This window comes from Pseudonaja textilis, chromosome 3 (assembly GCF_049901715.1).
Source record: "Pseudonaja textilis isolate UNSWEBS1 chromosome 3, rPseTex1.2, whole genome shotgun sequence".
In the NCBI taxonomy this organism is placed as follows: Eukaryota; Metazoa; Chordata; class Lepidosauria; order Squamata; family Elapidae; genus Pseudonaja; species Pseudonaja textilis.
The window spans coordinates 40741245-40757364 of NC_141992.1; the positions used below are offsets into that span (position 1 = coordinate 40741245).

Consider the following 16120-nt stretch of genomic DNA (forward strand, 5'->3'; position numbering starts at 1 on the left):
TTGTTGCTTAATGTCGGTTTTTAACTGAATTCTCAACTGCAAAATTAAGTGTTCATTATTTATTAATATTGCATTGTTTGCTAACTATGAAAAGTCAGTTAAATGGCTCTCCAGAATGTAAAATACTCTTGGTGAATGTTATTTTCAGGTATCATCCATTTCCCAACTTTCTACAAATCTTCATTTGTTTTGGGTAATTCTTTTTTGCCATCTCAGCAATTAATGAGAACTTAAGGGTTTTTCTTCCTACTATTATCTGTTTGAGAATATTGCAGAAATTATTTTCAGACAATGAAATAGTCACCAACTAAACCTGCTCCTCCTCCTGGGCCTTTTATAAGGATGTGATGCACAGAAATTTATTCTGCTTTCATAGATCTGAACTAAATATCACTTGCTAATTGCTGCTGGTCATAGGGATAATTTGAACATTATTTCAAAATCTGTGAAACCTCACACCCACCCACACACCTGCCAATAACTAGTATGAATAAGAATTCCAGATGATTCAGTGACATTTTCATATTGTTAAAAAGATCAAACTATTTTCTATAAGCATCTTTCATGCCAGGTTCTTTGTTGACCAAATTTATAGAAACAACTATCATCTAAACTAACATTCCAGAAATAAAACACTGCATATATGAAATATAATTTAAACATTGCTGTGTAATAAAGTGGTTTTATGACTAGGGAACTTATGATACAATTTGATCTCCGTAAAAGCAAAGTTGCTAACTGAACAATATTTAAATGCTTATATTTCAAAATGACATTGTACTCACACATCAAGCACAATATTTTTTCATGAAAATACATTATCAGAGGTGGTATCAGCAGGTTCTGACCAGTTCTGGAGAACTGGTAGGGGAAATTTTGAGTAGTTTGGAGAACCTGCAAATACCACCTCTGGCTGGCCCCGCCCCCATCTATTCTCTGAGTTCCAGCTGATCGGCTGGGTCTTCTTTCGTTGCCCTGTACAGGAAAACGGAGCTGGAAAGCAGGTTAGTGGAGTGGGGAGGGAATGAAGACTTTGCAGTATCCTTCCCCTGCCATGCCCACCAAGCTATGCCACCAAGCCAAGCCACACCCACCAAGCCACACCCACAGAACCGGTAGTAAATTTTTTTGAATCCCACCACTGCCTGAGACTATGAAAATGAAATTAGACACATATTTTTTTGAAGACATGTACTCATCCCTTACAGATAGCATTCTTTTAAAGTGGCTTCAGAGATTAGGATAAAGGTCCCACTCATCCCCGCCATACAGTGGTCAGTTATATGTTGCCAGAAAAGAAACATATAACTGAAAGAAATGGAAAGAGATGGAAATTTGCATTCATATATATAAAATTATGTAGATAGACAACAAGGCTGTGGGGTTTTTTTTGTGTGCAAATTAGGATGGTATATGTTAAATCTGGGAGGATGGGTCCAAGAATGGAGACAAGACTCAGATAGCAACAACAGCTGTTTATTAGTGACTTCAGGTCTGAGCGAAATATCCCAGCCGCAGCAGCCCCTTATATAGGGCTGGCTGCGGCTAGGCAGCCAATGACGGCGATTTGAGTTTGCCCCGCTTGGCTGGGCCAACCGTGGCAGCCCGTTACTAGCCAATCAGATCAGTCTGCGGTGACCAATCACGACCCGCTATTCGCGGGCCAATCAGAGTTGCAGGCTTTCGAGCCTGCTAGTCCGGAACAGTATGGTTATTTGTAGTTGAAAAGCACACACCTAAAGGATAGTGCTACAGCATTCTTTTATTTCTATCTGCATATTTCTAGTTTTTCTTTCTTGTTTCTTTCACCTAAGCATAGGTTCTTCTTTCTGTTCGTGCTGAAAATATAGGTGTAGGAAGAAAAGTAAGTCACAGGGAGTCCAGGGTGATAGGAAATATTACTCAATTAATGGCACTCTGATATTTTAGAGCAATGCTTACAAAATGGTTGCTATGAGGATAAAGCACAACATAAATGTTAGGTTAACTAATTCACACCCACATAGAAGGAAATTAGTGTGGCATTTCTGTAACTTTTGTGAAATATAAATTGGTCTTTTGCTTTGTGATTTGACAACTTCCTAAGCAGATTCATGCGGCTTACTCTTGCTATTGTTCTGGCCTGGATAAAGATGAACAATAATTTGAGGGAAATTATTTTCTATTTCTTTCAACAGACAGGGAATTTAACTGGGGAACATTCTAGTTTTCTTGATTGCACTATTAGTATTGAGGACTAAGTCTTTGATTACAAAAAGACCAAGTAAAATATATGTATTTCTCCTAAGTAGGGACCTCTTTGGGCCTCCATTTATTTTGGGTCAATTCAACTGCTACAAGGAGACAGCTGTTGTCTGATTCCATCATTTGGGTGGTTGGCTGAACAACCTCCCTTCCTTAATCTAATATATAGTGTAGATTCTGCTTCAGCGATCTATAGTATCAGCAGGGATGCATAACTCCATGAATCCTGCATGTACCTGCTTTCTTGATAACAAAAGTTGTGCTGGGTCCTTATTCCCAGCAACAAATACAGAGAAGGATCTACACATTTCTCCCTAAAGCCAATGTCTAGATGGGAATGTATCCAACATTTTGGCAGGAGGAACATTGGAGAGAGCTCTTCCAAAACAGCATGACCTTGAGGAGAGCCAAAATAAAAGCTGGACAGAAATTTTGTCTGACCCAGGAAACTTTGAGATACACACCTCCTCTGGCAAACTCTAGTTTGGAGCAAGGACATTTTTTATCTCTTAAGCAATAAAATGTTACACAATTTATTCAGTACAGCAGTCAACCCTTACATTTGCATCCAGTGTTAATTTTAGGTTTCCCAAATATTGAAAATACAGCAGGATTTCAACACTGGAGTGTGCTGTCTTGTGAAATGTTTGTTTCAGGTTTCACATGTCCATGTATGTTGTATGTCAGATCCAAATTCTGAGAAGTCCAAGCTCAGCACACAAATCATTTGTCAAGGCATGACCATATGAGCTGATGAGAGATCCTTCTCAAAATACAATGTGTTGTGCTAAAATGGAGCCATTTTTAATTACCATGTACTTGACAAAAAGGCAATCTATTCTGTGCTGCTACTGTAATGTATCTGAAGTTATACTCATTCTACTATCCAATCAAATATTTTAGGCTCCAGTATACAGAAGTGGTAAAGACAACCTTTTCAGAATTTAACTTGGGCGCCTTATAGATTTTCATCTGAATCTAACAATATAATACATTAATGTCGTGTGTTTGCTGAATCTCTTTGTCCACCAATGTTTCAGTTTCTTCCAAATTACAACCTTCCAGAGTCTGTCCAACCATATTCAGATTAGCAACATATTTTTTTTCCACCCTGCAACTATTTTTAACCATGTGATTGCTACTAGTAGTATGATTATGTTTGTTAATGCATATTAATGTTCTAAGCCAGGTGTGTCAAACTTGCCGCCCGTGGGCAAGATATGTCATGCACTGGCCATGCGTACTCCCGATTTAGCGAAGGGGGAAAAAGTAGCGATACATCCTATTCTAAGTAGACTCTTGTTCTGGTGGCATTTGGTCTGTTTTACATCATTTCTTTCAACATGCCTTTGTTAGAATGAGTGGAATTAATGTAAAAGCCAGGATTTAACTTAATCTGTTATCTTTTAGTATTTGTTTGTCAAGTTTGGGCTGAAGTCTCTTTAAGCCTTTTGTGCACAAACCTTTTGAGATAGCCCAGTCTGACTTACTCCTTGAATTACTCATTCAGGCTGAAGAAGATTGACTTTTCACCCACTAACCTTTCACTCACTAAAGCCACTTGCCTTCTAATGCTTTCTGAATCTAGGAAGTTGAGATGGATTTAGCTCAATCTATTTTGAGATTTAAATAAATGCAAGTTTGTTCTGCTAAAGCCTCCTCTGGTGACATGGCAAAGTTCTGCCATTTTTGTTTTATGCGTGACTAATACTGTCACACTCAACATTTGGATTTACTTTCATGTAATGTTGAAGGTACAGAATTTCTTTAACATTATAATAAAAGTAAAGATACAACATAGCAAGCCTGTCAGAAATATTCATTCTCCCTGGGTGTTTTAGTCAAATGTAGCTGATCTGAATTTGTATATATAAAAACCCGTTCTTCTGTTAAATGGTAGACAACAATTTCCAGGCTTTTTGTTTTCGGCTTTAAAAAAAGAAATTTGGTTCTGGCATGAACTTACCACAAAGAAGAAAAAAACCCAGCATGTAACCCAAAATGTAATGTTTGCCCCTTTGAAGGGAAGATATAAAACCTAGAGCGAAATTTGGAGAGCTTGTTTTCCAGTAAAAACTGACAAGTAATTTGTCGCCCAAATTAATTAAAATTTTCAAGCTTTTTAAATCATGTACTGCTTTTGAAATGTCAAGATCTCCTTTGGGAGATCAGATTTAGTTAGAATAGCCATAGCCTCACCAATTTTAAGGTACTGTACTGAGCAGTCCTTACAAAGTAAACATTTGCCAAAGAAGAATTGGAAGAAGGGGCTTGTAAATAACAGGGATAAGGCTCTTAAACAAGCCTGGCCTTGTGTTCTGATAAAAATGATAGATTTTGTTTGGGTCAAGGGTATGCATCTAGGGAAGAAAAGGAGATTAATATATAAATATTTTGAAATATATTAATATAAGTATTTAGAAAGCCACCCTTTTCTAAAGGATGTCATTGTTGGGGCTAGACAAATCCTGAGCATGGAACAAATATTTCAAAATGAAGGAGTAACAAAGAGAAGGTACAATTCCATGGTTCCATGAGTTGACATTGTTTAATTGATCAAAACCAGAGCATGTGAATTCTCTTCATCTTATGGGACAGTCAGAGCAGTTGGAAAAACCTCTCTGTAAAGGAAAATGAGAAGTGGAAAAACACAAGATCCCCTGCATTTATATCCCCATATACTTTTACACAGAAATAAATTAGAAGCCTAGTTTGAAAATGCATATGCTTATTCATCCACTTGATTAAAATTCAAACTTTCAATCAATGAATCTTTTATTCAAGGAAAGGATTAAATAGAATGTTAGTTCTATTAAATAGAATTAAATAGAATGCTAGTTTCTAAAAGATGGAAGTAACATTTAAAACTATTTTGCATTATTATATCATTTGGGTTTAATTCTGTAGAACACCACACCACTGAGATCATGAATCTAATGGCCATCTTTTATTCCTGTTTCAGTGGCAAATGAAATGTTGCGTATGTGATTCCAGAACCCCTCATGCATTCAACAGTCACCAGGTGGAAAATGTTCTTTCTTCTACAGGACACAAGCGGTGGTGGCAATCTCAGAATGGTAAGTCCCTGATTTAGAGGAGGGGGGAAGGAAAGAGGTTGATGTGGACGTGCTGTAAAGTAGAACAATGATTTGAGAGGGACAAGGGTTGTGTGGATTTAGTAAATAGGGCCTGAGTTTTAATAGATTAACTGCAAAGAGGAAATGGATGATCTAGCTTTTAGAAAAAGCCCTTAGTTTCATAATCTTCATGGCCCACTGTTCTGATAATTGCTTTTTGTGTCTCCTCAGATGTGAAACATGTTTCTCTCCAACTAGATTTAAACAATACATTTCAGCTTGCTAATCTCCTGCTGGACTTCAGGGTATGTGCATAGCTCTCCTGTTTCTTCTTGGGGAAATAAATTTGATTCAAATGGCCTTTGCAAGCCAGTGACAGTTTTGATTTCAACTGTTAGCTTATCTGGGTTCTGGATCAATCACACTGATTAATTCCTCTCTCTCCTTTTTGTTGCTAAGGGTAGAGTGCAATACTATTGAATTCTAGTTGTCTGTTCTTTCCTCTGTCTCTTTAAGAGTCCTTTGCCAGGTGGCATGGTGATTGAGCGTTCTACTGATTTTGGCACAACTTGGAAGATCTATCAGTACTTGTCCACAGACTGTTCTACTATTTTCCCCCGGATCCTCAAGGGCTTGCCTCAGAAGTGGCAGGATGTCCGTTGCCAGGACATACAGAGTCAACCTAGACAACCTCAGAATGGGGGAAAGGTATTGAAAATGCAGTACTCCTTGGGCTAAGATTACATAGGATTTATTGACCTCAAAGTTACAGTATCATTTATATATGTGTATGTACTGTAGACACACACACACACACACGTGTGTATGTGTGTGCATACATCTATATAAATTTTATCACATTAGTCCACAATACTACATGTACTTATACACTGTTGCATCACATTCCAGGAAGTTGACAAGAATTATGCAATAAAAACGGTAATGAACCCACAAGGAATAACCGGTTCACAGTTTCAGAAGTCCTGCCTCTAGGTTTTCAGTTGACTTATTCATTTTGAAAACAGTCATATTTGAAAACACCCATTCTTGCCGTATGAAAGAAATTGTTTTTCCTCATCCAGGGGTGTAGTTTTGTCTTCCAGGGGTGGATTTTGTTTTGTAGAAGCACCCCAACTTGCAAAGAGACTGCGTTGGAACTCCCAGCACCTCACTTATCCATGTGAGGCACCTTAATACTTCTTTCCTAGGATTCCATCCACTTAATGATGTGTAATTCTTCTTCAATGATCACAACTTAGAATGTCAGGACTGTAGCATTCAGCAAAGCGATTATATGACATCTCACTTAATGACTGTTCATTCAGCATTAATGAACTGTTAGGAAGATTCTAGTCCCAATTGTGATCATAAGTCAAGGACTACATGTGCGTCCAGGTAGAGATCAATTGCTTGTTACTCTCTTAATCAGAAGCAAGGGTTTGTAAAGCTAAAAGAATAATTAGATAAAAGCTTCTTAATTTGTTTAATGATAAGGGAGATCAAATAGGATTGATTGGATAGCTGACATTAGCATATATGACCAATTGCAGTAAGTTTCTGTTGTAGAGCGGCGGAGGAACGAGGCTGAACCAGGGTGCAATGTAAAAGGCTTTATTACTCTGAATAAAGGGTTGCTGCGTCTGCCTTCTCACTAGGCAGACTAGCTAGTGACAATGGGCTGGCACTGCTCGACAGCTGCCTTTTATAACCGGCTGTCAAACGGTGCCAGCCAATGGGAGCGGCTGGTGCTCCCGCTCAAACAGCGGACCTGGTTGGGGACTCCAGCCAGTTCCAAAGACATAACACTCCTTTCCCCCAGCTGGGAGCATGCGTAGTCCTTCAGGTAAGTTGGTTGTCTGCGCTGGCGGCCGGAACGTCGCAACCCGGGCAAGCTGCTGGCTGGCGTCAAGTCCTCGCCCCCAGGCATCGTCTCGGAGGTTGTCGGGAAGTGGGTTCGGTCAGGTGTGGTGCTCTGTGAATTTGGTAAGTCCACATTTTCGGGCTGACCTTGGTGAGTTGCTTGGTCCGGCCGGCAGGCTGGTTCGCTTGGCTGTTGGCTCGATGTCTCTTGTTGACAGCTCGGACCCTCCAGCAGAGCCTCCTGGTCGATGGGGTAGCTCGGATCCTGCAGGGAGCTCCCGACTGGGCAGGCTGGTACCGGCAGGGAGTCCTCGGCGCTAGGAGGTCGGGTTGGGTTGGTATCAGTTGTGCTTTTCCATCGTCTACGGAGCTGGTCCACGTGTCTACGCCACAGGCGTCCATCTTCCAAGAGGACCCTGTAGGATCTAGGACCTGTGACTGACACGACTTGACCTGGTACCCACAGAGGATCCCCTGCATAATTCCTGGCGTACACCCGGTCATGCAAGGCAAAGTCCCTGACCCAACTGTCAGATCCCAAAGGGGTGTCTGGGCAATAGTGGGGGTGCAACCTGTCCAGGGTGGTCCTCAGGCGTCTCCCCATCAAAAGTTCGGCAGGGGATTTATTAGTAGCGGTGCATGGCGTCGTATGTTGGCTCAGGAGGTAACGTGACAGTTTGGAATGCCAGTTTTCCTGGCCAAACCTGGCAAGTGCCTCTTTGCTGACCTGACTGCCCTCTCAGCCATCCCGTTGCTAGCGGGGTGAAAGGGGCTGTAAGGATGTGTCTGATGCCCAAGTTGGCAATGTACATGCTAAACTCACATGAGCGTGAACTGGGGCCATTGTCAGACACCAGTGTGTCAGGGAGCCCATGGGTAACGAAGAAGCGGGTCAGAGCCTTAACAATTGCTTGAGTGGTTGTCGAGGGTAGTAGGGCCAAGTCTATCCACTTGGAATAAGAGTCTACTACAACCAAGAAGGTCCTGCCATGTACTGGTCCAGCCAGGTCGATGTGCAGGCGAGACCAAGGACCACTAGCACTCTCCCACTTGGTAGGCGTGGCTGCTGGTGGGGCAGCCCTGGTTTCTTGGCAAGGTTGGCATGAGCTTACCCAGTTGGAGATTTGGGCATCCATGCCGGGCCACCAAACGTAGCTGCGGGCCAGAGCCTTCATCCTTACGATGTCCCGGTGGCCCTCGTGAAGTACCTTCAGGATAGGTACACGAAGAGTGGCTGGAATGACTACCCTTGTCCCCCACAACAGACATCCTTGTAGTTTCGACAATTCCTGCTTATGGGTTTTGAAAGGAGCAAAGTCAGTGGTGTATTGCGTTTCTGGCCACCCCCTTCCCACCCAGTCCATAACTTGGGCAATTATTCTGTCTTTTTTTGAGTGCGCAGCAATGTCCTCGGCTGTAACCGGCAATTTAAGTTCGTTAACTTCAAAAATGGCATGAACAGGTGCTGGGTCTTCGACTGGGACTGGTAGGGGGCAGCGACTAAGGGCATCGGCGTGACTCAAGTTTTTTCCAGGGCGATGCACCAACTTGAATGAATAAGCGGCCAGGAACAAAGTCCACCTGGTCATTCTAGGTGATAGTACCTGTGGGGTTTGCTTATCCCCTGATAACAGCCCCAGGAGTGGTTTGTGGTCAGTTATAAGTTCAAAATGGTGTCCAAACAAAAATTCATGAAACTTTTTTACTTCAGCTACTGCAGCCAAGGCCTCCTTATCAATTTGGCTGTAGTTCCTTTCTGCAGTAGAGAAGGTCCTAGAGAAGAAAGCGATTGGTGCCTCGGAACCGTTGGGAAGCCTGTGGCTCAGAACAGCCCCAATCCCAAACGGGGATGCATCCGCAGCTAGGACCAGGGGGAGTCTTTGATCAAATTGGATTAAAACTGCATCAGATGTGAGTAAGGATTTGACTGCCTTGAAGGCATGGGCTTCCTTGGGTCCCCAATGCCAGGGGGATTCTTTGTCTAACAGTCTGTGTAAGGGTTCAGCAATAGACACTTTGTGCGGGAGAAATGAGGCGTAAAAGTTTAGTAGCCCCAGAAAGGCTTGGAGTTCCGTCTTGTTGGTTGGTGTAGGCGCCTCATGGATGGCCTTTACTTTGGATTCGACTGGGTGAATGCCAGAGGCATCTATCCTATATCCCAGAAAGTCCACTTGTCTAGTGGCGATGGCGCACTTCTCCCTTTTAAGTTTGAGGCCATGCTGCCTAAACTTCTCTAGGACTGCTCTGACTCTCTGTATGAGCTGGGGTCTGTCAATTTCTGAGACTAAAATGTCATCGAAGTAAGGAACAACCCCTGGGAGACCTTGGAGGATCCTTTCCATGAGGGATTGGAATATACCCGGGGCTACACTTACGCCGAATTGGAGGCGTTTGCACTTGAATGCCCCTCTATGTGTGACTATGGTTTGTAACTCAGCTGTCTGATCATCCACAGGGAACTGTTGGTATGCCTGGGACATATCTAATTTGGCAAAGATGGTGCCGGGTTCGAAGGTGTGTAACAGGTGTTGAATAACAGGGACAGGGTAGGCGCTGACCTGTAGATAACGATTGAGGGTGGTCTTATAGTCTGCGCAGATTCTTAAACTGCCATCTTTCTTGAGTGGGGTGACTATGGGGTCTCCCACTTGGCAAAGTCAGTTGGTTCTAACACCCCTTGCTTTAGTAACTTATCTAATTCTAAATCTAACTTTGGACGGATGGCGAAAGGCACCCTGCGTGGCTTAAGGCGAAGGGGAATTGCCTGGGGGTCCACAGAGAAGGAGATGGGGGTGCCAGAATAACAACCCAGCTCGCTGCTAAAAACATCAGAGTAATCTGAGAATAGGGCGTCTACGTCAGAAGTTGAGACAGCATGGATCCCAGTTACACTAAGGCCGAGGGAGGGGAACCAATCTAGCCCCAACAGACTGGGGAGGGCACCATTAACAAACACCAAAGGCAAATGGCCTTTAAAGGCTTAGAATTGGACTAAAAACTTGCCTTTCCTGAGGACAGGGATGTTCTTGCCCTGGTAGTCCCGCAGTGTCAGGTGGCATCTCTGCAGCTTCTTCCTCGCAAATCTGGGATGGATCTTCTTTAGGGTTTCCCAGGAGATGATTGAAAGTGCAGATCCTGTGTCTACTTCCATCCTGCAGGGCTTACCTTCTAAAGAAACAGAGATAGTGATTTTATTAGGAGTCTGGGAAGTTTGGTTAGCGTGGTAGCAGGTATAGCAGTCCTCCACTTGCCTTTGGAAAGTAGTAGGTGGTGGAGGTCTTTGAGGAAAAGTTCGCCCTGCTTGGCAGATTCTAGCGAGGTGGCCTTTCTTTTGACAATTCAGGCAGATGGCGTTCTTAAACCTGCAGGATGCCCTAGAGTGGGAGCCCCTGCAAGCTAGGCAAATGGAAGGTTGCTTGGGGGCGAAGTTGTTTCTCTGCCCTGCTCCTACCTGTGAAGGCTTTTGTTGCTTAAGGCGGTTAACGTCTGTTGAGTCTATGGGGTCTTCTTCAATGGAAACTTCCTCTGAATGGATGGTGGAACTGCTGGGTTTTACAGGAGTTCCTTGAATTTCAGCTGCTGATTGGGCAGAGAGCTCAGCAGCTTGGGCTTCCTCCACGGCTAAGGCTAGGTTTAAGTCCTTTTTTGCTAGCAAACGTCTTTGCAGCCTAAGGTCTCTAACCCCACAGACGATCTGGTCTAGTAACATGTCTTCTAGGTAGTCTCTGAAACCACACTGTAAGGCAGCTGTCCTCAGAGCTGCCACATACTCGTTAATTGACTCTCCCTCAGCCTGTTTTCTGGTTCGGAAAGCATATCTTCTGGCTATCTGGGATGGCTTAGGTGAGTAGTGGTTGGAGAGGATCTCTTGGAGTTCATCCCACGGGACGCTCCTGATAGCGCGAGGGGAGACTAGTGCTGTAGCGGTGTCAAAAACCGCAGCCCCACAGTAGCTGAGGAAGTAGGATTTTTTCCTGTGCTCAGCAGCATCTGTTAAACCGATGGCATTGAGGAAGTAGCTGAAACGATTTTTATATGAGTCCCACGTTTCCTCAGCTGGCTTGAATGGCGGGAATGTCGGATTGGCATTCATTCTGGAAATGGCAGTGCTCGTCTCTTCAGTCTTGATTCAAGGTTCGCGCTCTTAGAAGAGCGCTTGCGGCTGCGCTATCCGGCGGTGTCTGCCTCTCCGGCTACGGAGGCTTTTGAATTTCGCACCCTTTTTTGAGCGTCGGCGGCTGCGGCTTCAGTGCCCGTGACTTCGCTCTAGTGACTACAGCTCAAAGCCCTGAGGCTTTTTTGAATTACGCGCTCTTTGTGAGCATCGGTGGCCTCAGCTCTTCAGAATCGCACTACTGGTAGCCTCTGATCGCATCCCACCTTAGTCGCCAGTGTTGTAGAGAGGTGGAGGAACGAGGCTGAACCAGGGTGCAATGTAAAAGGCTTTATTACTCTGAATAAAGGGTTGCCGCGTCTGCCTTCTCACTAGGCAGACTAGCTAGCGACAACGGGCTGGCACTGCTCGACAGCTGCCTTTTATAACCGGCTGTCAAACGGTGCCAGCCAATGGGAGCGGCTGGTGCTCCCGCTCAAACAGCGGACCTGGTTGGGGACTCCAACCAGTTCCAAAGACATAACAGTTTCCATTGTTTAAAATAGAATATCATGACTTGGAGCCAGCTCATTGATGGCTTTTATAAAAGCAGGATAGAGGAACTCTACCTGTGATTTTAATAATTTTTTCTCTCTCTTTGTTATAAGATTAAGTTCAACCCTGTAGACCTTACATCAGGGATGAGAACATCCAAAAGCCAACGAATTAACAGTGAGTTTTTTTTTTATGTTAGCTTGGTTTGATATCATTGAGATTTATTGGACTATTACAAGAAGAAGAACTCTAGGTTGCTATGTTGAACTTGACCCTAGTACCTCAAATGAATACATTTTTTTTCTACCTTCTTAGGTTGGGATCACAGCTAGGTGGTAATATGTACTGAAATAAATATTGTATATAATATTATTGCCTAAAATAAGAAATTAGGTAAGATAAGGGCTTGACTATATTTTTCAGAAGTTACCATTTTTTGGTAAAGTTGTTATATTTTGTTTGCACATTTGGATAAAAGAATTCTGATAAAGTTATGATTGAAACATGGCAGTATCATGTTTTCAGGTTTGCTTTATCATTAGTTTGTGTTTCCTATCTCTCCAACAAATAGGCATTCACAATGACAGCCTGCACAAGTCTGTGTGTTTCTCTGAGACCCTTATGGAGCCAATCAAGCATCCAAGGAAACACTTTCTTTTAATTTTATGGATAAATAGATTGAATCTGAGTGTAGGAGAGTTAACTAAATTTCTTAAAATCTTTAAGAAGATTTTCCCTGTAGGAAAACTGGGAAAAGGTATGATAGTTGAAAATCTAAGGTGGATCTAGATTGTGTTATTTTTTATTAGTTTTGAACATTTTTATTAGTTTTGGTAAAGAACAAATGTCTAAACAGAAAGAAAAACCAATCTCAAACTAAAAGAGAGAAAGTTAGCTCTTATCCTATTTCTAAACAGAGCTAATTAAGATTTGAGAGGTATACAGTGCATTCAAATTAAGCTAATGTCACAAGTTATAAATATTTTCAGTAGACAAAAACAATCTTTAAAATGTCTTGAAACACTGTGATACAATGACATAGTGGCAGTTTACCCCTAGTATATAACAATAAGGGATGTGCTGCCAAAAACATGAGGTTACCAACTGCTATGGCATCGAGTTGTTGTTGAATGTGTGTCAATCTGCTGTTGGTGATCAGTGGTAGCACAGCAATGATGGATGGGGGGAAAATCATCATCATATTACTTTGATTTCTGATGGTTGTTCCTTACAGTTTTCTTGCCAGCCTTTTTCAGAAATGACTTGCCAGCTCCTTCTTCCTCAGGCTGAGAATAGTGGCTGGCCTAATATCACTCAGCCGGTTTTGTGACTAAGGCAGGACTAGAAGTCTTAATGCCTACCCCCAAGTTTTAGCAATGAATGAGTCTGGTGTTAAAAATGATCCACAGCTAGATACACCACTGTTGTGATTTAATTTCTAATCAGAGAGAGGAATCAGGGACTGGGCAAAGAATTCAATATTCAAGTTATAAATTATAGTTGTAGAACTAGATTGTGAGACCCCCCCAAAAAATGCTGCTTGATGTCTTAATAAAAGAGGAAAATGCATCAATATGTGGTATTTCATTGTGTTTTGCATCACATTTTACAAACACACAAAAACATCCATGATATGCACCACCAGCTATTTCCTGCACAGCTGTGTGCATGGATTGGACCTATTTATATAAGGAATGTTGGGCACATGCAGTATTACGTACAATTATAAATATACCAACTGCTATTTTAAACTTATCTTAATACCCTTGAAAAAGCTTTTCTCCAAAGCAATATTGTACTGAAGCTGTGAGCATTGTACCCACTTATTTGGAGATACATGCTTATGTGCAGTATTTGTGTGTGATATACATACATACATACATACATACATACATACATACATACACCACACTCGTGCATACATATATGAATGCATCCATGACTGTTAAGACTCATTAATGATCTCATTCTTTCTCCCAAGAATTGTTCCACAAATAATATTACACCTGCCTATCCCTGTCTGTGTGTCATTGATAACACAGCTAAAGAACTTGGGTTTTATTTTGCCAACTTGTCCCAGCATTCTATTAATTTCTCTCTTTTTCATCTGAAATAGATCTGGCTGAATTCACCAACTTGAGAATCAACTTCACACAGTTGACCCGTTTTCCACATCAGGGGTACCGCTTACCCAGTGCTTTCTATGCCTTAAATGAGATGCAGGTGCAAGGCAGCTGTTTCTGTCATGGGCATGCAGATCGCTGTGCTGCCCCTGATGCCTCTTCTGGAGAGCCCAGGGCTATGGTGAGAGAGAGAGAGAGAGAGAAGGCTGTTCTTTAAAAAAAATAATGTTATTACACTTAACAAAGTATAAAATACAAATGAATATGAAAATAGTGGGAAAGTGGGGAAGGGAAAGACAGAAATGTATGGTGAAGGAGAAAAAAAGAGAAAAGCATTGACTTCTTTTTTTTTTTTAGTATAGTGGTATAAAATAATAACATTGCCTCGACTTTTTACATACTTAATATATATTAGCTATTTCTATATCAACAAACAAAACTAATCCGCAAAACCCAAAGTCAAAGTTTCATTTTTTCCCATCTAAAACACAAAATTTAGAAGTGTTTTTCAAGCAGAAACAAAATGTATTCTTTTCTTTTATTAGAGCAGGCAATTTAGCCATCTCTGCTAATTCCATTAGGTTTTCCAGTCATTCATCCATTATGGGAAGAAACGTTGCTTTCTAGGTTCTCATTTCATTTTAGTGAGCCTGCACTGCAATCTGATCTCTTAGTGACAGATATCATTCTACAAGTTTCTGCAGGTGTGCACTAATGTACTAATAATACTTGGTGTTTTTGAAAAGCAGAGAGCATTTCCTGCATTGTGCATTGTCTAATTGTCAGAGGGGATAGTGTTTGCTGCCTATCTGTTAAGACTGATTTCAAAACAGTTTGGTCCAGTGCTGGAGTTAGTCTGATTCAGAATGCATTTCTGACTGTCTTAAAGCTTTGTGCCCACCATCCTAGTTAGACTTCTGCCCTGACTTTCCTGCTGCCAGGGTTTAAAAAAAACATCAAGTGTTTGCTTAATATTTAACTTAGAAAGTACAGGGAATCAAAAACTGGAAAGAGGCTTACTTATCTGCCTTCTTTACCTTTCAGTCAGTAGCATTTTCTTATACTCAGTGTTTATGGTTTGGGGCAGAAGAGCTGAGGAGAATTCAATTTCCAGATGTCGGAAATGCTTCAAAGAGCATCAAGGATGGACAAATTTTAAGTTTGCCAATGTTTGTTAATACCGTAAAGAAAAATTAAAGGGGGATTTGAGACCACCCCCTTAATCTGCCCTTTCCCTCATACTAGTTTGCAGCAGCTGCTGACATTCTGGCTTTTACACTGACAAAAATCTGTATTGTTTAGTCTTGCAACAAACTAGTAAAGGTCAGAAGCAGCAAAGAAAGTTGGAAGGGATCTGAGTAGTTGTAGATCTGTGGAGGCTTCCCCACTAAAAGGTCTATATATAATTAGTGCTTATCTTGTTCATATGCTGCTTTTTCTTTCTTTCCACCATTTCACATTATGGTCAGAAGGACAGAATGAATATTAGCTAGACAAGATGCTGAGCTTCTTATGGGAAGAACCTCAAAATCACACTTCATTTAGTAGCTTTTTGAATTTGCACTAGTGAGGGAAGTGCATATTTTTTTGTTTTCCTGGTCAGGTATGGATTACAAGGCTTGGTAACAATGCCTTCAAGGGCTAAATAGTTTGGCATTCAGAGTTAAATATGAACTGTGAGAAACAGCATCTGAGTTGCACAAAAAGCTCTTTGTATTAGCATAGACAGAACTGGAAAGTAATCTTGTAAAGAAGCCAAAATGGAACTTTTCTCTGCCAAATTAGGTTGAAAGAGTCACAATGTAAGGAATAAATAAATATGAGAAGCAACTGTAGGGCAACAGCAGCAGGAGAAGCTGCCATGATATTAAAACTAGGTTTTGCTTACATTCTAGGTTCATGGGCGTTGTGTATGCCAACACAATACTGCTGGGCCAAACTGTGATCACTGTGCATCTTTTTACAATGATCAGCCATGGAGACCTGCTGAAGATGACAATCCTAATGAATGTTGTAGTATGTATGCCTATTTGATTTCCCAGGAAAAGATTTATTTAATAAAACTTTCCAAAAATATAGGTAGTATAAGTTATAATTACAGAAAACTTTGCAAGTATTAGTTGTATGACTTACAGAATCAGAAAAAGGGAAGATCATGAAAAGATAAC

General features: G+C 41.6%; 1 protein-coding gene across 1 annotated transcript in view; it reads left to right on the plus strand.

The window, feature by feature from the left end:
- LAMB3 (laminin subunit beta 3) overlaps positions 1-16120 on the plus strand; it is a 67786-nt gene that overhangs the window by 16144 nt on the left and 35522 nt on the right. The window contains exons 4-9 of the mRNA XM_026713025.2: positions 5207-5321; positions 5553-5626; positions 5838-6029; positions 11943-12006; positions 13946-14133; positions 15848-15968. Of these exons, the coding sequence (XP_026568810.2) occupies positions 5207-5321; positions 5553-5626; positions 5838-6029; positions 11943-12006; positions 13946-14133; positions 15848-15968 (754 nt within the window). The remainder of the gene's footprint in view (positions 1-5206; positions 5322-5552; positions 5627-5837; positions 6030-11942; positions 12007-13945; positions 14134-15847; positions 15969-16120) is intronic.